A 23879-nucleotide genomic window follows, 5' to 3' on the forward strand; every position below is an offset into this window, starting at 1 on the left:
GCCAGTAACTCATCCCTGATACAGTGCTGGTCTTAGCAGGTCAGAAATTCTGTTCGATGTTCCTATTTACAGTGCCAAACTGGAAGCAAACAGAGAAAGGCTGGGAAAGACCCTCCATCCTTCTGCGAGCAGCTCTTAGGGCTTATTTACAGCCACTTAGTGCCATGGCTACAGCATGGACAAGCACCAGCATAACCCCACTGCAAAGACCAGACACTTCTCTCTGTTTTCAGATGGATGCCTGGCAATGAAGAAAATAAGCAGAAAACCGATGTTCACTACCGATCGTTGGATGGAGAAGGGAACTTCAACTGGAGATTTGTTTTCCCTTTTGACTATCTCCCAGCAGAGCAACTCTGTGTAGTTTCCAAGAAGGTAAGTATTTCTAAAGACTTTCATATTTAGAATACAGATGGTAATTAGTCTGCTAATTTTGTACCTACACACGGAGAGCGCGAGCTGGGCTGTTCTGCATGCTCTTCCCAAACTGCTGTTGTGAGCAGATTCAGTTCTGCCTTTGAGCCAGGAACGAGCCAGGAACACTAGCAGCAAGAGCAGTCTCCTCTTAGCAGGGGCAATATTAGATCCTTAACACTTCCACCAACCCCGGAATTCACAAGTACTAACAGACCACAGCTTTGAATTTTACTAAGTAATTTTAAAAAGGTGCTTGGGTTTGTTTTTTTTTAATTTTTTAGGAACATTTTTGGAGTCTTGACAAGACAGAATTCAGAATCCCACCCAAACTGATCATTCAAATATGGGATAATGACAAGTTCTCCTTGGATGACTACCTGGGTAAGGATTCTAAGAAAAGAATTATTCTTGTCTCAAAGTGAGAGACAAAAATGAACAATTTTAAACTATGGCATAAGGATTGTGTTTACAAATGAGCCACTGAGCGTGCAGACACTCCTGCTTTCCCACACCAAGTATAGGGCTGCTTGTGAATGAACGAGTGACTATTCGCTCCGTAAAGGCCTTCTGGCAGGTAAACCAAGGTATTTCCATCCAGGTGAGCCCTGCCACAAAGTGCACCAAATGATAACGTGCCTGAAAACTTACTTTGTTTCTTTAAGTAAAATAACTAACCACAGGGTGTAATGTGTCTGTTGCTTGTTTTTCCTGTATCCCCCATTTAGAGAGAGGAAAGGCTGCTGTAGAACCACTGTGCTGTAGGGTCGGTTGTGTTATGCAGAGTTTGATTTTTTTATCCATTTCCCAGGCTTTGTGGAACTTGATTTACATAAAACCATGATTCCCGCGAAGACTCCAGAGAAGTGCACCATGGCCATGATCCCAGAGTTCCAGGCAGACAGCTCCCAGAAGGCTCCCAGGACCGCCTCTCTCTTTGAGCAGAAAGCCATGAAAGGATGGTGGCCGTGCTATGTAGAGAAGGATGGCACCCATATCTTAGCGGTATGACTGGGACTTCTTAAAAATGTACTTAAAACCTGCTGACTTTGCTTTTCAAATGATAGACAGACTGTCAAGAGTCCCTGCCTGGCTGCTGGCTTTCAGTGCAGAGGCAGATGAGAAGTAAACAGAACATTCCATGCACAAGGTCAGGAATTTTGCTCCATCAATAATTTTTTGTTTCAAATTATGAGTTTAATACCTAAATGTGCTTATTTTGTTTTTAGCTCTGGTTGAGTCATGTTATCTCGACAAAGTAGCCAACAGAGTTATTGTGTGGATGAATTTGTCATGTTATTGCTTAGGAGAAACATGAAACATCCTCCATGCATTAAAGGCTACAGAAAAAAGTTCAAATCCAAAGCATTTTTGTTCACAGCAAATAAAGTTTGCATACTGAGTCCCCAGACTTGGTTCATGAGGGCAATGAGAAGACCTAAAGCGTCTTAACCTGTTCTGTGAAGAATATAAATGTGTATTTATCACTTGCTAGAATAATAAGCCTTTCAAGTGTGTCTGTTTCTTCTAATGTGTTTTGCCTTTAAACTTTATTCCTGGAATTTAATAAATGAGGAAACATATTCAGAAACATCTCTCACCCACAGCAATATAGCCAATGAGATGCTTAGTCATTCAGAAAAGGCGCAGTCCTTGGTTTGTTCTTGAGAGAAGAGAAGAATTGCAGGTTTTTTTGCTCTTGAAAGAAGAGAACTGTTTTTCTTTTGCTAAATTGGAAAAAAACAATGGGTAGCTTAAAAAAGAACTACAAATTAATTAGCAGAACTATTTTGTTTTCTGAAGGGTAAAGTTGAAATGACATTGGAAGTTGTCAATGAAAAAGAAGCTGAGGAAAGGCCAGCTGGCAAAGGAAGAGATGAACCCAACATGAACCCCAAACTAGACCTACCCAAGTAAGCTCTTTTTCTCTCACTAGCTTGAGAAGTAGATACCGTCTCACTACCGCGATGTCCTTGACAAAATCCACATGCAGTAAAGGATACATTAGACAGCAATTATCCTTTGCAAAACTACATTTATAAAAGCCAATCTTGTTTCCTTCTGCAAGCACTAGGATAAATTGCAAGGTGGTTTCGGTATTAATGGCACACGTTTACTGAAACTGCTGTCTTACATTGCAAAACTATCTGTGTTTTCTTCAGCCTCCAAAGCGTAGCGTTTTCATGGCTTACACTCTCACGCTTAAGTTTTCCCTGTTTTTATAGTATGAGTGATATTTGTTTCTTTCAAAATGCAGCCGACCGGATACTTCCTTCCTTTGGTTTACAAATCCCTGCAAGACAATGAGATTTATTGTGTGGCGCAGGTTTAAATGGCTCTTCATCGGCCTCATCGTCTTGCTGGTTTTGCTCCTGTTTGCAGCAGTGCTCCTCTACTCGCTGCCGGTAAGGACTCCTACGTGGTAAAATTTATGTTAGAATTAACCTATTAACTAAAGATGGAGGAAATGAATGCTTTAGAAGTGTTAATAACCTACACAATTAAAAATAGTTCATAGATGGTCTGAAGTCTGGATTTCAGTCTACTTTAATCTGAAATATCTTACTCATTTTTACTATATTTGAACTGGTATTATCACAGCTGAATACCTTCAGATCTATTTTAATATCTTAAATGTCTTTTACAAAACTACACTGAAGTATTTTGTGTGCAGCTTTTTACCTTTAGTGTTTCTTCCTTTCTCCCCCAACAGAACTATTTGTCAATGAAGATCGTGAAACCAATTTAAAGAGTTTTTTACCTCATCTTTTTAACTAGCAATGGGGCTTGGCCTCAGGCTGTGGACCAAATTCAGCAAGCTCTCCATCCTTCTCATCTGCTACTATTTGGAACTGTACAATGGATAAGGAAGAATTTGACCGAGGTTAGCCAAGGTTCACAGGGTGGTGACAGGTGTTTTTAAAAAGCAAAGGATAAACCCCCTCATGGACATTTCTTTACTTCAATAGTATCTACACCTGGTAAAATTCTGACTTCCTTGTTTTTAAATTTGATTTTTCATAAAAATCACTCAGAAGGCTGCCTGCTATTGCTATCTCTATTTTTTTAATGGATACTTCCTTTTGAGAATTCCTTTCTGTTGGATACACTTTCAAACTTTGCATTTTAACTTAATGAAAAACAAGCACTACATCTCATTATGTACAGCAAAGAAACCTCACCATGCAGTCCAAGAAGGGTCAGACATTCTTTCTAGAAAAGTTTTCAGCATCATGCTGCTTAAAATTCTTAATTACTGCACTGAAGACTTGAAAACAAATAAATAAAAATAAATAATACGCTGTTTACTTAGTATAATTTACAAATGTTTAAATAAAACATCCATAAGTAAAACGCAAGTTTCTAGTTCTCTTTATGTATTGCAAAACTACAAAGCATTAAGTATTTACAGTGTCTCCCAGAGGATGCAATGCCACCATTCTGGAGTTTAAGGTATTCTACCGTTATCTTTACAGTGAAGAATAAGGAAATACTTTTGCGCAAAGTTCTAATGAATTTCTTCATTCATTAGGAAATTAATAAAGAAATGAAATTTGTTGAATAGTTTCACTATACTTGAATCAAAGCGTAGGAGGATGCACAACCCCGGTCCCACCCATGTCTGAAATCTGATCTGCACCCGGGAAGTGTTTCCTTCAGCCCGAGTCCTCTCCCTAGGCCCAGTAAATCATAACCTGCACTGAAAATCAGGTTATAGGCTGGGGTTCCACCTGCCTCTTGGAGGGCAAAGCAGAAGCACATCTCTGAACATTCCCTGGTGCTTGAAATGCAGATGTTTTGTATGATTGCCACACTCTTGCCTGGATAAAGCTGTCTTTAAAAGATGCCAAAAACAACTGCAAGAATGAATTAGTCTTGACCAATCTCTGTAATTGTTTTTAGTAGCACACTGAACGCTTTCTTATAACACAGCACTGTAAAATAACCATGCACTTGTCAGGCAAAATAAGTAAATGATACTGACTTATTCTGGTGAGCAAGCTAGAATAAAGGTATTACATGAAGTAATTTCCAGGCTGTGAAGTCCCATTGGCTAGAGCAGAGCACGCAGCAGTCATCCTGTCAAAAAGCCTTCATTTCTTTAGGTAAGAAACTCTCAAGCATCTTGACCTACGAATAAGAGCTCAGAGCTGGGACTAATACCATCCTGATGGCTCGTCCCTTCACTGATGACAAAACAGCACTGCAGAAATAACTGGCAATTTGTAGGAGCTGATGTGTGATTGTCCATTATTAAAATGGGTCTCAAGCAATGCCATAAATCTGACACACATTAAAAATCAAAGGAGCCTTATTCTCCTTGTAAGACAAGAAAGCGTGCTGCTTGTCAGGGCTATAATGAAGCATTTACCTTGAAAGAGCGTTCCCCAGGCAGCAGTTACACACTGGAGCTGGGATCTGAGCAAGCTGCTCGCCCAGCGCTGGAACAGCAGCAGGAACTGCCATTCGGAGCTGAGTCCACCCTCTTCCCACTGCCGTTTTGTCCAAGCACACACAGGTTTAGGAGTTTCACTACAATTAGGCAACACTATTAAAAACAGACCTGAAAAGCCCAAGAAGCCATTCTGTCTCCCAGCCCGCTCCAGTAACAAACAAAAGAAAACACATGCTCAAAGACAGACAGTGTGAGCATTGCTGTTTCCATATGATACCAGTGAAATCTGTAATCCCCAGTGTAGCTGCTGCATGTGACTCCAACATGGCTACATACATACAACATACATACAGTGGCTTTTTGCCTTCTCCAAACAGTTGGCAAAGCTTTAGCTCTGTGCAGGGAACAGCTTCATGCTGCTCTTGGGCACCGACTGGCCAGGACAGCTCTGACACTGCCCCAGGAAAAGGGCAGAATGTACACGTGCCTGACACCAACTCTTCCTAAATCAGGACATTACTTACCCCAGGAGTTCCTCCTCCTCAAGTTTGCTTTTCCTAACCTGGAGAGCTGAAATATTTTGGCCTGGGAGCTGACAGGGCCAGTTCAGCTGTGCTCTAGTCCCTATATCCCCAGTACACACCTGTGCTTCGCAGAAGACATTATCTGGATCTGAAATGACTGTTCTGGGAAAAGAAAACCTTCTCTGAGCCTGCGTGCCATACAACTGAGCTGCTGGCTGAGACAGGCAGGGAAAGGCCAAAGTTAAACAGCAAATGCTTTTAACAAACAATGGCTCAATAGCAGCAGTACGTCAGAGTCCTCCTGTCTCTGACACCAGAGCAGTGGCACTCTCCCACACACCCAGGTCCCCACCAGCACAGGGCTTCCAGCAGTGCCTGGCTGTAGCCACCCCAAGCCCTGGCTCTCGGAACAGGCTGTAAGGAGGCTAACGGCTACTGTCATGTGCTTGACAAGACAGACTGTTCAAGAAAGATCATCACGTAGCTCAAGAAGAAAAATCTGCACCTAAAGCAGCTCAGTGTAAAATAAAGAGGCAATAAACTCACCATCTGCAAGTGTTCTTGCATTTCTTTGAACCACCACAAGATGCCATCCCAAGTCTCATGTGTTCACAGAGTCCTTCCCGTACTTCTGTTACCCTGTTCTGAACACACCCTGCACACAGGGACAAACAAGGTGCAGTTCACAGTGAAGGGAAAACACAGTCCCATCGAGCCCGTTGCTCCAGCTGCCTGTGGGCCCTGCTGCTGATACACAGGCAGAAAGGGACTCCCGGCTGGTCCTCGCCACAGCAAGGCTGCTGTACAGGTGGGATTTCCACTCCGCGGCACTAGGTGCCCCAGTCACTATTGAGCACCCTGAAGGTAGTACCAGGGGGTGAGATGGCAGCATTCGGTGCTGACTGACTCGTGTTGGTGCTTGCTCAGCTGGTAAATCACACCCAGCTTTTGACACAGCGCTTCCCATTGCTCAGAGGGGCGTGTGTCATTTGTGCAGATAGGGACCTGAATAAGAAACAGGATTCGTGAGAGAAAGAAAATGACAAAGTTCTTTAAAAATTAATAAGCAGAAAAGAAAGGGGAATACACATTATGTCTGTCGAGTCTGACCATGCTCTGACCACAAAGCTACCCTCTGAAAAAGTTTGTCTCCTTTGTAACCTTTGCTATGGCTAAGAGATGAAATCCACTGGCAAGTGCAACACGAGGAACACAGCAGGGAAAAATCATGCCTCCCTGAAGCCACCCAAACCCTCTGAATGCATTGCAATTGCTTATGAAAGCCTCCAAGGCAGCTCTGTTCCCTTCCAGGTGTCAGGAGTAGCACCAAAAAGCACTGAGACATTCAGAACACAGCAGGAGCTACAGACATCCCGGATGAAGCACAGGGACCACCTGCATTTAAATATTTGGACAGCATTACCCAATACACTAGCTCTTACACTACACCTCTCCCCACGCACTCTGCTACTGGGAGCAGGACTGTACACTCACACCTGTGAGAGATGCCCTTCCTTGTAGTATTCCCACGTTTTCTAGCCTTGAGTGCACACTCCTTACTGCTCAGGTGATCAGATAAAATACCAGGAAGAAGTGATCTCTAAAGATAGAAATCAAGGGTTATGGCCTTGAGAAGAATATCTTAAGCTGATGTAGTCATTAAACAAAATATTCTCAGAGTGAGTCGGCAACAAGTTCTTTTGCCCCAAGACTCTATTTCAGGACTGCAGGCAGACCCAGGGAAAAAGAATATATCAACTCTACAGGAATGAGAATTTATTTGTTCACAGGAGGACAAATATAATAGGAAAAATAAAAATAAAATAAAGTAACAAAAAAGTACTTTGCCATCAGTCCACATATGTACCAAAATGGGGGTGGGCACTGCAAACATGACAACTTATCAGTCGAGATAAAGAATCCTTTAAGAAGCCCAACACTTACTCTAAATGTAAAAGACAGATATTAGCATATGCTAAAAGAATGAAAGGTCTGGTGAGCAGCAAAAAGTTAGACATCACTATCTTGGAGAAAAGCATCAGGCTTCTGCAGCAAAATTCCTTATTTCTTAACACACCTTTCCCTGATTTCAAGGGGAGAAACTTTGCAGAAGTATTTTGTATCTGAATCACACACACACAAAGCCTCTATTTCAATTAACATAGTTAACAAATGTTTTGTTCGCATAGCTATCTGGCTGAGAACTGACAGCACAGTTAATTAGCACCTTCACTCAGCCTTCTGCCCTTACTTCTTGCCTCCAGAACCACACACCGGCCTCCAAAGGCCACCTGTGGCCTGGGCACCTCCAGGACTCCAGCGAGGAGCTCCCGCCCAGGTCCCTGACACTCCTGGCTGGCACAGGAGATCCATTTCAGAGGGCTTTTGTCAAAGCTAAAAAGTTCCCGTTGTGAAGTAGGAGGCAGCCAATTAAGCTTTTAAAACTAATCCCACCCACATCAGGTCAGTCTAGCCCAAAATATACACATGCTACCACACAATCCATCAGCCCTCATGCAAAAGCCTGCACTGTATATGCACTATGTATGTATACCTGCTACTGGTTAAATATTAATACAGGGAAAAAGAAAAAAAAAAGAATGAGACAGGTATTTATGCAAGAAAGAAAGGAACCAGAACACCTAGTGAGATCTTAATCTGGTGTTGCCATACAGGGGCTCTGTTATCAGGGACCTACTCCAGGCTTTGGTTCTGTTTCTTGCCTTAAAAAATCCTGAAACAAAATGGGGTCCCACTGTGCTGTGAGTTTAAACACAAAAAAGTAGGCAGGTAGAAGCAATCAGCTCTGAGAAAGGATTTACTTTTACTTCAATTGCATGAGCATATGTGCGTATATTTTAATTAAAAATAAGATGTCTCCACTCATCTTGCTCCCACCCATGCTGTGCCAACTTAAACCCTGCCAATGAATCTGAATAGTCAAACAAACCTCTGTCCCTCCCCAAACATCCACCATTCACATTAAATAAATCACATAACAATGGAGGGAAAATAGACCTGAAAAGAGCTTATTTCCAGACATAAAGGTCTAATCTGAGGATAGCTATTTTCATGCAAATCTGAGTTCTTCTTGCTCATATACATGGACCAAGAATTATCTGTTCACTTAACACTCTAGGCTTCTCTTATGCGATTAACAGGGAGGAGCAAATTAAAGAAAAATGGAATGGAAATCCCCCAAAGCAATGAAAGGGAACCCTACCTCTCCTGCTCTCAAACTAGCAAAAGACCCTGAAAACTTGTGCACTCGGGGCAGTAAGAAGGGAAGGAAATAGGCTGGAACCCCACATCCTTCTCGCACAGCAAAAGCCAGGCCAGCCTGTGGGGCCACAGGAGCGTTCTGTCAGCGCTGAGCAGCGCCCTGTCCAGCCCCCAGCCAGCCTCTCCTTTGCAATGCTCAGCCCTGCAGATGCTGGTGCACCTCGGGAACACCTTCTCACGGCCATTGTTCAGCGTGTGGCCATCTGCTCTGTCAAACTTCAACTCTATTATACCTGTCCACTGCTGCATGGCACTACTGACTCACAAGCTGAGTCCATCCAGTGCCACCCCCTGCCCTGGGCAGGGACACCTCCCACCACACCAGATTGCTCAGAGCCCCATCCAAACCTGGCCTTGAACCCCTCCAGGGATGGGGCAGCCACAGCTTCTCTGGGCAACCTGAGCCAGGCTCTCACCACCCTCATTGTAAAAAAGTTTCTTCCTTATATCCAGTCTAAATCTCTTTCAGTTTAAAACCATTACTCCTTGTCACACCAGCCCCTGCTAAAAAGTTTGTCTCTGCCTTTCCTGTAGCCCCCTGAAAAGCCCACTGAAAAGCTGCAATAAGGTCTCCCTGGAGCCTTCTCTTCTCCAGGCTGAACCCCCCCAACTCACACCAGAGGGGTGCAGCCCTCACAGCATCTCTGTGGCCTCCTCTGGATCTGATCCAAAGGGTCCATCAAAGGACTGTTTCTCAAAAATCTTCTTTTCCAAAAATTTACATTACTCATCCTTGACTATTAAACAGGAAAGATGACAGCAGGCCATGTTTCTCACAAAAGTAGCACCCGTTTGACACAGGTACACCAAGCAGGACCCTACCTCCTCTTTACTCATACAAAACATATCTGCCCACACAATGTCAGTGTACCTACTTAGCTACCACTTCTACTGTGGTATTGGATCACCTGTGATTAACAATACCCAAGGGTCAAAAATAAACCCCCCAAACCTAAAATTTTGCTTACATTTCTTAGTTCCCTCAGGTAAATACATCTCTCTGGAAGATTTACGTCTGACAAAAAATAGTATTTTTAACCAATTTCAGAGGAAAATGGTATGTCTCAAAGGAAACTCAATTCTAAAGAAATTTCACTGCAGCAAATATACTACTAAAATGTTTCTGAGGTACAAATATGTCAACCCAGTTCTTTCAGAAACTGCAAACAAATAATTAGCCCTTCTGAACTCCAGAGTCTGTAGGCTGTAGTTAATGTGATGTTACTAATGCATTTATAAACACCAGGCTCCAAAGCCAACACTGAGATATTCCATCATAATTTAGATCTCTCGTTAACTTCACCACCCTGACCAACATGCTGTCACTGGCAGAGCCTTTGACAGTTTACATTACCTGCAGACATGAGTTCGTGTCAATTCAATTAAGAAAGATTAATTCCAGAACTGACAATGCATAAATATTTTTAAATTACACCTGGCCTTGTTGGCAGTGCTTACTCCAAGACTTTAGAAGAGAGAACATGTCTTTAGCCTCCTGGGCAGAAAGGGAAACTAGAAGGAAGGTGAAAGAAAGAATGTATTATGAATTCAGTATTCCATCATACTGTACGAGTCTATCTTTTTTAATCCCCCCCACCCTCCCCTCCCAATCATTAAACAAGCTTATCTCTCACTGTCTGTTACAGAATGAAAGGAAACAGGAAAGATTCGATCCAAACAGCCACTGCCAGAAAAATGTCAGTGACATCTTTATGATGATCATTTGCTGACTGGTTTAGGTCTAATTTGTGTACATTATTGCTTTGGAAAGCATTCAGATACCATGGTGATAGACACCGTATGAGAATGTAGACAGATAACATTTGACATTTATCTCCATGAGCAAAGACCTGGGTAACTCCCCACTGATTGCACTTCTGATGAGTTAAGATAAATGTCACATCAGACTAAGACATCTCGTATTCTAGTGAAACACTCTTACTCTTGGCTCTGGGGTGTAAAAATATCTAGCTTCAGTGCATATGAACGGGTTTAACTAGGTAAGCATCAACCACAGGGTGATAAAATGACTTGCTCAGTGTCATCAAACAAGTCAGGAGCCAGAGGAGCCAGATTTATTAAATTCTGGTCCAAGGTTTAATTATCTAGAAAAAACTTCCTCTGAGATTTCAATGTAACAATTACATAGCCATTGCCAGAAAAGAGCATTTTAAGAAGCAAAAAACCTGCTATAGCCAAATCAGTGCCAGACCCATATAAACAAACTCTGTTGAGAAAAGAGTGCAGTCCCACGAGTATCACCTGTGCCCTGCTTTCCGAGCAGAGCCTTACCTCTGTGCTAAGAGATGCTGAACTCTGCAGAGGCACCAGCTGCAGGGACACAAGCACTGGCTGAGGCTCAAGAGGGCAGAGGTGCTGTGACAGCAGGGGGAATCTCTACTAAAACATAAACTGGGAGTGCAAGAGGGAGCGTTCAGTCAGCAGTGAGAAAGGCAGACAGAGGTATCATGTTCCTGCCATTTTTAAGCCGATGGCTGGTCCCATGGACTGTTTCTCCTGCCCTACTGAGTGAGCTTGATATTAGGGTTAAATGGGACAAAAGAACTCACGGAATCCAGAACCACCTGGCATAAGCATTCAAGATTCTGATGCTTACACAGGACTCTTCTAATTTTTCTGTTTGCACTGGACTCTGTTATCCCATCCACCAAAGGCACCAGCTCTGTATTTCCTGCTTGTGATGAACAGAGACTTGGCCTTTTGAGCACCGAACTTCATTAATCTTAGCAAACCGGAAAGAACTAAAGCTGAATGCAATTTCTTTGGAGGTCGTTCATTAGAGCATGATTTAATGCATTTGTATTTTTAATTCCAGAAACACACTAAAGAAACCTGGACTTACTGAAGTTCTATGAAAATAAGTTTGAAAACAAAAGCAACTACACCAATAGGTAGTGCGAAGTCTTTAAAAATATGTAGCTATATTAGGGAATAAAAACAGAATTAAAAACATCATTGTGATCCTAGGAACTGCTGTCATTCCATGGAAATGATGTTTCTGTATGCCATGGGAAAAGACAGTCCCGGACGGTGGTAAAGCCACACAGGACAAAGCTTCAGCTGCATGGAAGTTACTGGCCCAGGGAGGCTACTCCGGGACAAGAGGTGACATTTCCTGGCAGATTTTTTACTTCCGCCACCTATTAAACAATTTCATATTCTTTCATCTAATCTCCTGGCTTAACAGAACAATTACTTCACAATCAGCACTAAATTATATTGAATTTCAAATGCCTCTAAATAACTGATTTGTAAACTAAGTGTTGCTATTTTCTCCCATCTCAGCTTTGGAGGAGATGTACTTCAGATTGAATAAAATTTTGATGACACTCATTGATTAAATCTTTCAGCTTATTTTTTAGTGTGGATGCTTTTGGTTTGGTTTGGGGTTTTTTGTCTGATTTTGTTTTTTAACTAGAGGACTTTATTTAGGTTTTTTTTAAGACTTTTTTTTTTTTTTCAAACCAGTGTTCTTCCAGTGAAAGAACAATAAGCTTGGGGTCCAATGGAAAACTGTTGAGGCTTTTTAGGGGGAAGTAAAAAAATCTATTAGAAAATCTGTAAAAAAACCCATACCAAATAAAAAAAAAGACAACATGAGTGCAGTAGCACAAAATTATGTCAAAGCCTTTGGATTTAAGCCAGTTCACAGATCTTGAACTTAGAGCTAAATACAACTGTCCCAGCCTAGCTCTTTGGCTCATTCAGTAATTTTTCTGAAAGTATTAATGCTCACTTAGTTAACAGTTTGATAATTTTCAGAATAGTATGATTTTTATGATGTGGGGACAATAAAAAAAGGGTTTCTTTTTTTTTGAGACTCCATTCAGTGAGACTATAAAATAAACCACGAGTAGCAACTGAAAAACACTGCAGCGGCTGTTAGCTTTGGGTCCAGCTATCAGTGATTGATATACTGCATTATTTTTTAAATTGGATTAGCTATAGAGACAAATGACAGCTAAAACAACAAGAACAGAATTACTTATCTCATGTTCTCCTCCTCTGCAAATAATCTGCCCTGTTAAAATGTATGAATTGCAAAAGCTAGTGTCTGCATCCCTCTGGAGCTTCTTGGTAATCATAGCAGAGACAGAAGTCCACCACGCTTTCCTTAGTAGAGTCCGCAACATCCTGACACTGGGAGCAACTGGCTGTGTTTGTGTTTGGGGACACACACGTGCAGGTCACACTGTTACTGTCCTTGCAACCAAGTGAAAGATGCTACTGGCTGCAATATTCTGGGGCAAGCAAGCACAGAGCAGACTCGCAGGAGTAAAGGCAGCCCAGTTCCCTTTCTTGCTTCAGGCCTGTCTTTGGTGACCACAAAGGAGATGCCCAGTGGCTCTGGCACAGCAACATCACTACAGACTAATCAGCATTTTTCACACATGCTAGAGAGAGATTCCCCAGAGGCCTGGGACAACCAAACAGTTTGAAGAAGACTACAAACTCATTATGTTTTACAGCCGAAAGAAATGTTTGTACACAAGTGTGAAAACAGAAGAAAGCTAAAAGGAAATGGAAACGCTCATAAAAGTTGCATGATAGATTAAGAAAGGGTTACACAAGAGACCACAAAGCATGTGTGTGCAATTAGAGAAATAGCTAGTAGCTACAGAAAGCAGCTAGAAAATAGAGTAGCTACATAAAGCAGCAGAATGGACAAATCAAAATAATAGAAAAAAGGCAAGCAGAAATAAATAAAAATGTTCTTTCTCCCTTCATATTCCATTTGTTTAACTTGTAAGATCATTAGGCACAGTGCTACCTTCTTATGTGTTTCTAACACCTGTAGCACAAACTTTCAGACACTACAGAAATAAATAAATACTTCAAGAGAATCACAGTGTAGCATGTGGCAGATGGTGCAGCATCAGAACAAAGCAAGCACTGAAAGGCTAATACATTTGAGGTATCTTATATTTTGGTTTTGGTCATAGAGGGGTGGTTTTGTTCTGACTCTCTTTGAAAAAGAATATAATCTACATGACTACATGAGCAGCCTCTGTATCGGGCAACTGAAGACCTCCCTGGGAGATGTTTAGACCCCTCTATGTTTTCCTGAGTCAATCCAATACGACCACAGGGAAATCTAAGTTCCCTAAAAGAGAGGTCATAAATGACGTCAAGCAGCATCCTTCACTGCTAGCTTTGAAACCAGCTATTTAAATTCTGTATAGGCTTTTCCTAATATTAGGGTTTCATCAATTTTTTTTTCCTATTTACTATGAACAAATGTCTGGATAACTTTTTTCATTTACCAGTTTTTTAAGGCTCAAAATATCAAAGAGTCCCTTAAAGTAATTCTGTCCCGTACATTTTAAACTAGTTTCTCGTCTGCATGAGCCATATCTAGATAGCATCTTCCAAACACAAATGACCTCTGCCATTTTTTTAAAAGTCCGTTCTAGGCTACACTAAGGTAACCAGGTTTGGCGTTTTTTTAAGAATAAGGAAAAAAATAAGTCTACTTTTTTCCTCGCACTTTGCAGTTTTGCATAATTTGCTTTTCAAACTGCAGACATTTTGTGAATTTCTAAAACGTGCCAGAGCAAGAGTCACACACCAATAGATGCATTAAGATATCATGCTGGTTAAATAACGCCAAAAGACCTGGCCTAAAGTAAAATAGGCAGGAAATTAAAAGTTACATCTGACACTTCATCTTTAACTCAAACCACTGAAAAAAGATTAAAATGACAAAGATTATTTTATCTATGAAATTCATGTGAGAAACTGAGGAGTGAGACAGAAAGTGGCAGACTGTCTGTGAGTTGTGCCATCACACACTCACCTAAAGAGTTTGCCATCACCTGGGCAGAGGAGAGAGCACTCAGGACAATCCGGACGCTGTAAGGAATAGGAACCGGGGTGCAGGAAGTGGCACTGCTCACTTCGGCTCTGAAGCTACCACAGGCACAACAATATTCCTCATCTCTTACACCAATACACATTTCAAGGCATTTATAGGGGTAAATATATCAGTCCCACTGGACAATTCTATTCATTCTCCTACTCTCCTTAGAGCTCCACAGAGTGCACATCCTTCCTTCCCTTTCTTGGAAATGGCATGGCTCCATTTTAGGAGCAGATGAATTGATTGCAAATGAATTTATACATCTTTTCCAATTGAAAAACATTGTCTTAATCAATCTCTTCAGTAATTTCTCAGTCTGGTGTATTTCAGTGTTGTTGAAAGGCAACTCCAAAAAATGCTAAGTTTCACCTGTTCTTAGAGAAGCAAAAATAACAACTAGAAAATACAAGAAAATTGGCAGACTCAAGACCTGCTCTGTCTACAACAGCACAAGAGAGATTCTGAAATTAGCTGCAGCTCTCGAACACCACCAAGTCATCCTTGGATTCAGTGCACTAGAGATTTGGAAAGCAGTGATGACCAATGAGCTTGTGCTCATAATATCAAAATATCAAAAAGGTCAGGTAATTATCTGATCACCCCAGTACCAAGAGAGATGCTCACTTAGCAAAAGCATCTGAGCAACCTGGGTCCCTGTCTTAACAGTAAAATTGCTTAGACACTTCCAGCCGAACAAGAGCCAAAAAAGAAACCACTCTCCCCAGTGGAAATCTGATACACTTTGCTGACTCAATTCATAATCAGGTGACAAGAGGATGTAATAAACCGCAAGATATTGCCTTGAACCGTAAAAGCTTCATTAAGTGGAAGTGCTACCCTAACAGTTAATGGACCATGAAGAAATATCCAAAAGGTTATGGGTGAGCTCAGCTTTCTCCTTCAGTGGAAGACAGAGATCACTAAGTCTCTTCATCTGCCTTTACTCTTTTTCTTCTGTAGGAGTTCCTCACCCAGAAACCACAATTACAGACACATGGATGACATTAAGCAGCTGCAGTGGATGCAATGGACATATTTCTTTGGGGATGAACACGGAGGCATGGGGCTGAAATTGAGAGTATCCTCCTTTTACTTTGGTGGCCAGAGGAGCTTGATCACTGCTGGGTATGGTCAGCGCTGAATGGTGTCACCTCTAACAGGGCCAGGAATCATGATGTGACATTGCTGAAACCCACAGAACTCAGCATACCTGAGAAGCAGAGTGTGCCACTCTGGGCCAGAAACACATCTGCCCCAAAAGTAGACCATTTGGACTTACCTTCACCAAAAGCAAACGAAGATGACTTGAACAGATGACTGATGCAAGAGAAGACTGATAACCAAAGCTCTTAACAGAATTTGCACCAGGTGACATGAACGTTAGGTGGTCTCCTCCTGGCTTCTGTTCAGGAGGGGCAGGAGATAGACCTGGACAAAGATGACATGGAATTCTACTGAGTAGGGAAAAAGACACTGCATGCAACGCGCACAATATGAGTGAGGACATGGAATTCTACTGAGTAGGGAAAAAGACACTGCATGCAACGCGCACAATATGAGTGAAGAAAATAAAACAAATTTAAGAAAGTATTTCTGAGAAATCTAAAGTTTTAGCTTTTCAATTACCTTCCCTCAAAATGACATTTCAAAAGAAGTGCTTTTTCCTTTCCTAACATTCAAAGATTTGACAGTTTAAACATTCATCACGGTGAAAAAAACCTCTCAAAATCTGTGGATAAAGGAAACCAACAAATTTTATGTAGAGTGTGTGTGTAGAGTCAAACACAAGTACTCCAATGGGTGAATAAGGCATGAGGAAAACTATGTACCAATGGAAGATAGTATCAGTTTATCTCAAAACAATATTACACATCCCCAGCCAGCAGATTTCTAAGCACAGAACAGCTTTTCTTTTTTTTTTTCTTCCCAGCAATTTCTTAAGACACTTCCATAGCACATTTAAAAAGCCCAGAGATACATTCCCATTACCAGACTTTTAACATCCCCACAAGAAAGTTAGGTCAGAATGCAAAAAAAAAAAAAAAGGTCTGAACACAGTTACAATATGAGGAAGAATTACAGTTTACTGAAAAAGTACCACTAATATTGCTACCACTTGATGCACGTTGTATTTCACTGTGACTCAAAAGTTTTTTTGTCCCCAATCTGTGTAATTAAATGTATCATGGCAAACAGATATACATTCATAAAGAATCTCCTCTTTGTACTTGATCATGAAATCTCAGGAACTCTGTACAGCACCCAGTAAATAGTAAAAGATCTTATCTCTAAGTCTCGTTATATGGGTCATGAATAATATCAGAAAGGATTGCTGTGTCTCAAAATTGGACAACAACAAACAAGGGAGCTACAGAAGAGGGATAACAAACACAATAGGCCAAAAGAGAGAAACATACATCCAAGGCACTATGTCACTGCCCTACTTCATTTATAAAAGAGCTGGCTAGTAATGAGCATTAATTTAGTTTACGTCTTATATTGGTATGACATTACTCTAGACATACATCTCCAGTCAAAACACAGTACTGGCACATTAGCTTACTTTTGTTAGTTCTACATCCAAAATAATTTCAAAATTAGCTAAAAAGCAAACCCATATAGGAAAGATATGAAACTCAATAGGACACAAGGTAGGAAAATCTGTTTTAATCACATGGTTTACCCAAAAAGAAGTGTAAAATCAACATAAACAGGTCTGTTTTCATCTTGACTCTCTGTAAATGTTTAATCTGAAAAAATGTGATAATTAATGTTTCTATACTCTTATGCTTAAGGAATCATTACAATCAGCCTTTGTTTCCACCAGAGTTGGCAGCACAGACCTGCTGCATTTGAGAAGGGAATGTTTTAGGGTCATTTAACATTATATCACTCTTGGTGATCCAAGAGCTGCTATAATTCTGCCAAAGAGTATAGAGGGTTTCCCAGTCAAGTTTCATCCTGATTTTGATTATTGTTTATCTCTAGTCCACGTCTGAATACTTGTAGTAAAATAGAGGAAGTTTTACTCCTGAATTTGAGGTCAGCTTGTAATGAACCATGGTTTCAATCACATGAACAGCTGCTTCTTTTATAAGCAAAAAGGGTTCACTTACAGTTCAGGGTAACACAGTAATAATTTAAGGAACAAGGAAGCTTCTATTCATTTCTTTATTTTTTTTACGTTTTTGAAACATTTTGACATCTGAGTGCCTATAGTGGACTTGTCTAAAGAGATTGCAATATTGACACTATTCTGCTTTACAAAAAAATGAACAAAGTGAATTTTAAAACCAGAAATACAGTAGACCTATCAATCATCATATAAAAGCCTTTTTCACTGAGAACTTCATTTCTCATAGCAAGAAAAACTATTATTGAACTTCTAAAACTTTTAAACGCAAGTTAAAAAGGACATAGTAAATCAGGTATGCTCTCTGAAAAGAGAACTAAAAATATCTGGAAATGACAACAAACCGAAAGGGGAGAACGTCCAAAAACCCAAGACATTACTAAAGTCAGTGGTACGTAAAATTTCTTACAACTAACCAAGAACTCAACATAAATAAAAGGAGTCGGTTGGCTGGATTTTTTCCCCCACCTAATTTGCAAATGTTCTTCTGGATGAGCAAGAATAATTTCTATGGATTACGGAACTAACGAAATGAAAGAAGATTACCATGGAATTTTACATCTGTTCTCTTTTGCTCATTTGTCCAACTAAGACTTGTTAAAGTACCAGTAAGTTGAATGGTTTTAAGAGGTGAATTTAAATGCCTTTTGGCATTTGTCATCTCAAACACATTATGGCTTCCTATTTTGGCCCAAATCCATGTTGATGCTTTTTTGTTAATCACCCTGTTTGCTTCTGGCAGTGCAAGAGACCCAGGCTGTATTCCTGGCACAGCCATTAACTTGCCACATGATCCTCAGGAAATCTTTGTGGGCCAGATTTACTCATAGTGATTCTTCATCATCCAAGTATTTCCCATGGCAGCTCACCGAAGCTCATTCTCAATTAAGTTCATATTTTAGCACTGACCATCCTATACTAAGGGCCTTACAATCAACCCCAGAACTCCTGTGAGCCAGCCCAGTTTCACTCTCCATACATCGAGAGGATGCCCATCTCAGAAATCCTTTAAGACAAGACTGCCATTTTCTCACTTTGTGTTTTATGGTTTTATGCACTTTGGTGATTGTCTCAGGGTTTCTCCCTTGACCAGCAGATGAACTGGTTTGTTGCTCATGACCATGTGCTAAGCATGAAGCTGGAGGTTTTATTTCTGGGGAAGAAAAGTGAATAACCCTGTTTCCAACTGCACATTCTTTGTGAAGGTAGCAAGACAGTATTCCAGATACTTAGTAACTGGAATAGAGTAGTAACTTAAATTTTAAGCCTAAAATTCAGACAGATTTCAAAAAACAGTACCTATGAACATGAGCGTAACGCAATTCAGGAATAGACAGGAATCCAAAAGCATCACAAAAGCAAAGAGTAAAGAGATTGCCCCATGATCTTACAGAGATCCCACCTCAAATCAGTGCCACTCTCTGGATCAAAGCAATCTGAGCTGTGCTGACACTGCTGGGCATGGAAACATACCCACTGTCATTGCTGGGGACTCTCAACACCTGTTTTTGTCTTCTCACTTCAAGGTAGGATTTTTCTGCTCCCTGGGCTCTGCCTGCTCTGCCAGTGGCCATCATCCCCATTCTCTTAACCTGCTGTCAACACTGTTTTCTTGCCTCCAAATGACACACAGGGATCCTCTGCATCCCAGTAGTGTCTGTGTTCTTACGATAAAGTCCTAATGGGAAGTGCAGCACTGATTATAGGAAGGCAATAAACACAGGGCAAGGAATAGAAGCATAACTGACAACAGAAGTGTATCTGGCATCCAGACCGATGACAGGAACGGGGCTGCTGGCCATCAGTCAGTACCACTTGATGCTACAGAAGTCTAAACTGTGAATGCATTTGAGATGTTGAGAATTACCATGCACTATGTAATGTTTAAGATCCCCCAGTGTGCACCAGCCATCCCAACAGCATCACAGAAAGCACACTGCTGGGCAGACACAGGATTAAGCAACTGCCCCACTCACAATTGTCCTGAAGAGAACTTTACCAGTTCTCCTTCCTGACCTTACGCAAGACTTTACCCTCTCTGCTCCTGCCACTGTGACTTCAATCCATACCTGTGCAACTCTGCTCAGTGGATCTGCTCCTTATTTACAGCAATTGAAAAGGAAAAGAAAACCTGGTGGTTTTACTTTACCTGACTCATGTCATTACTCAGCCATACACACATTTTTCCAGTGTTATTTTATTAATACAGTAAGAGTCTTGATTCCACCGTTCCATTTAAAAAAGATTTTACTTGCCAATACCAGCACACCTGGTAAATACTCAGCTGTTCCCAGGAGAACTAGCTGATGGAGGGAGAATTGCAGGAGGAAAGGAATAAGAATGTTAAGCATATGAAAGCGTACATGACTACCAGGCTGTGCCTTCAGTCCTCTCCCATGATTGAGCTGTTACTTTTCTGAGAACTCCAAGAGGCTCTGGCTCCTCTCTGAAGTGGCTGAGGTAGGGATGAGCTAATTCAGCATTTTATGTGACCTAATTCAGAAAATGTGCAGCTATTCCACTACAGCGTACACGGTTCTGCAAAGCTATTCTATTCATGTCTATGTATCTCTAAGGCTTTGGAACACTTGGAAACTTAACATTTCTGAAACCTACTGCTCTCCACATGTCGTCCTTCCTCCCTAACACTTGCTGTAATTTCCCTCACTACCAGATGGAAAAGTAATGGATTGGTCAGGGTATGCTAACCTCAGATACTTGAGGGACGTCAGAGAAGCATGGCAGGACTTGCCACCATGCATTCAATGGCACAACAAACACACATCACCTTATTTGCACAGAGATCTCCAAAATGTATATTACCATATTAAAACTTTTTTTAAACAAAACTTTAAAATTGCATAAGGATTTTGTACACTTGAGATCAGTATGTAGGCTATATTACAGGTGACGGTGTTTTTCTGAAATATCCTCCATAAAATTTTGTCCTGTACTATGCAGAGCTCCCCGGACTTTATTAAAAGAGCTTTTGACATTCTTTCCTAGACCTCTGTCAGCTTTCTCTTGCTTTCACAAAGGGAAAACAGCAATGCTAAAATGTAAGGGTGAAAAGGAAACTTTGTTAATATTCTATGTGCATAATAAGAGTGTCAAGAGTGGCACTTCCGTATCGTGCCAAATAGACTCCTCAGGATTTTTAAGAAATTAACCGCAAACATACACCTACATACAAATGTGAGAAGGTTTTAATCACTTAAAAAGACGGAGACTTAAAGGAATTATTGCAAAAGTCTCAACACAGCGAGTGAAAAAATAACTGTTGTGCACAGGGTTTGCTTTCTTTGCTTTATAACACGGGATATTTCCATCCTGGTTACAACAAGCAAATCCAACCACCACTTGGGTTAAACCAAGGAAAGAGCAGCTCACTGAATTCCTGAGCTGAAATCCACAGGAGAGCGAACAGGATTACAGCGGCCTAGATTGTGGTACCTTCAGTCACACTGGTTAGTACTAATAAAAATCAACTGGAAAACAAGAAAACAATCAATCAAACAAGACAAGGCAGCAAAACTTTCAAGAATTATAGAGGTCAGCTTTCTTGCTGGACAATGTGAGCACGCAGTCCACTCTTGGCCCAGGATAAAGAGTTTTCAGTCAGAGGATGGTTCATTTACGTGCCTCCACCAAAGAGGAGTTCCCCTTACACAGATAAGGCTGCAGCTGACACACGTATGTATGTGCATCTGTGTAATGGAATGGGTCTTGACCATGGAAATCCCATCAGACTGTAAAGGTTTACGAATGAAATCCAGAGGCCCCACAGAATGCCATCAGTGATGAGCCATTTTATAGACTGGGAAATAACAAGACTTTTAAAAAATTGGAATCTGTACCCAGAGACATGCTAATGTAAAACAGACAGTTCTTGAGCTGCATGCTTGCTAGAACCATCCCGAAACATTCTCTTGATAGAACCATTCTCCACAAGCTATGCTCATGGCTCTGCACTGCTGCTTAGAAAATCAAATGAGCTCCAGATACAGCAGCAACTGCCAGCATGCCATCATGCAGCTATTACAGTTAAAAAAGAACAAAAGAAAAGAAAAAAAGTAGTGGTATTGCCATACTTTGCCCTCCCAACCTGCCTAATCTCATAAAACTGTAAACTACAAGCAAAAGATGACAGTTTTACTTCTGTGGATACCCTCAAGTCATCCAGACCTAGCTTTCTGCCAACATATTTCAGTAACTATTGTGTAAATTCAAGTATTGTCCCGTCACTCTGATCTGTTTTAGAAATACAAAATTACTAAAACAGGACTCGCTACAACCTTCTTTAGGGTTGTCAAGTTACATAAGGAGGAACAGAGACACTTGATGTAACTAAATACCAGCTGAAATAAATGGCAAGCTGTTTTGTTTAAACAGGCCAAATCCCATGGTCAGCATTCAGAAAAATTCAAAGTGAAGTTAATGGGATTCCTCCCGAGACAATTATAGCAAATTGGCCCCTGTGATAATGAAAATAAATTAATTCTGTGATTTGAAAGATCTGAAGCAGATTAGAACAACCAGGATACTTTTTTATATTTCCATCTTAATATACGGCTGATTGCATTATATTTAGAGGATGACTCTTTCTTCAAGGTTCTTTCTCAAAGTTACAGCAAAACATGACTACGTTCACCCCTGTTTCAGTCACTAGTCACGCTACTTTATTCTACATTATTTACTGGATCACAATGATCATATCCTTCTTTTGACCCCAAACCTTGAAAAAATACCACAGACTGTTAAAATACTTACAGTAAAAGCATCCATCTAATCTTTCTACTTGAGCAAAACAGTATGCTCTATCAGGAATGAAAAACTGGTTTCACTGAGGCTCACTTGACATAGGAATGAACCCACTGAGTATGGAAGGTAAAGACAAAGGGTGTTAAAATAGGAGTGAAATGTTGCAAGGAGCGTTTCCCCTTAATGAATTACTGGGAGATTTGTAGCAGGCCAGCCAGGGTAAGTCTTTCAGCATGTGTATCCACAAGTGTCATGGACTTGCTGCACTATATCCTTGCTGCCCTTTCCATGAACTGGGCAGTTTCCTTTCACCAGTTTATTTTCACTTCTATTCTGGCAGCTGTCTACAGCAGTAGGCATTTATCTTAAATAATTTGCTACTTGTTGAAGAATTCATTGGGGGCGGGTGGGTGTGGGAAGAGGGAAATAGCCATTCTTGGTGCACCATGTCATAACTGATTAAAAAAAAAAATTAATAAAGATAAAACAGATTTCCCACAGATTTTTCCCCCACTTCTAATACATACAGGTACCTTCCCCCTCCCCCAAGCAAAACATCTCCAGAACTTGCTGAATTTAACTTTCCAATTATTCTAAGTAGCAACATTTGTGGAAGCTCTTTGCTTTTATTTAAATCTTCCAAAGCATTTTCCTTACAGAAAAGAGTTCAGTGATAACTGCAATATAAAGTAAACCTACTAATAAAAAAGTGAGGGTTTTCCTTTCTTTTCTGCAGTATTAACCTCTTGTAATAATGAGGTAGAGCCTTTGATACAAACTACCTGTTCCTATGTTCAGGAACTAACTTCAGGGGCAGTGTTCCTGGAACAAAAGATCGGTCAGTGGAAATTCAAAAGGTAAGAGCAGCACTGAATGGGGATTTTTTGCTAAAATGCTCTGTGTCATGAGCAAAATGATCATTTGCCCGGTTTGTGGAATACCGTGGAAGAAAGAAGAAACGTCATGTCAAGTGCTGTTGGCAATATAAAGTGCTGTTGCGAGCAGGAAAAAAAAATGAAAAGAAAGAAAAAAGGAAACATTTCCATTTTCGCTACTGGCTACAGTTATGGGGGGCTGGCAAAGTACATTGCAAAGCAGACCTACGAAGTGTTTGGTAATTTTTATTAAATAAGAGAAAAAGCAAAATGGGAAAGAGTGAAAGTAAAATTGCATTCTTGTGTTGCACATATGAAACCCAAGGGAGCAACTGGTATTCCAAGCACTGGTTGTTACAAATGATTTGCTGAAAGACCAGTAGCTGTTAAACTTTAATGCTTTTCTAGGCTTTATACAAATTCTGTGCAGTCAGAAGTTCACTGCAGCAGGTGAAAAACCAGGCAAGCCTCCCTAGCCCTCATTTTCTCTCATTTGAATGCAACAGTTTACACCATTTGCATACTATAGTCCCACAATAAAGTGAGCAGAACCATAATTTGCTATTTAGAGTAGCTCATCTTTCCAGACTGAGTTAGCACTAAAACTAACCAC

General features: G+C 40.8%; 1 protein-coding gene across 2 annotated transcripts in view; it reads left to right on the forward strand.

Annotated features, from left to right (window-relative positions):
* Nucleotides 1–3768, forward strand: part of MYOF (myoferlin) — a 61971-nt gene extending 58203 nt beyond the window's left edge. For both annotated transcript variants that reach the window (XM_014965884.1, XM_014965894.1), the window contains 6 exons: nucleotides 234–375; nucleotides 699–798; nucleotides 1226–1419; nucleotides 2218–2327; nucleotides 2672–2819; nucleotides 3128–3768. In XM_014965884.1, coding sequence (XP_014821370.1) covers nucleotides 234–375; nucleotides 699–798; nucleotides 1226–1419; nucleotides 2218–2327; nucleotides 2672–2819; nucleotides 3128–3163 — 730 coding nt within the window. In that variant the 3' untranslated portion in view covers nucleotides 3164–3768. The remainder of the gene's footprint in view (nucleotides 1–233; nucleotides 376–698; nucleotides 799–1225; nucleotides 1420–2217; nucleotides 2328–2671; nucleotides 2820–3127) is intronic.
* The last annotated feature ends 20111 nt before the right edge of the window (nucleotides 3769–23879 follow it).

This window comes from Calidris pugnax, unplaced genomic scaffold (assembly GCF_001431845.1).
Source record: "Calidris pugnax isolate Ruff unplaced genomic scaffold, ASM143184v1 scaffold64, whole genome shotgun sequence".
Lineage (NCBI taxonomy): Eukaryota > Metazoa > Chordata > Aves > Charadriiformes > Scolopacidae > Calidris > Calidris pugnax.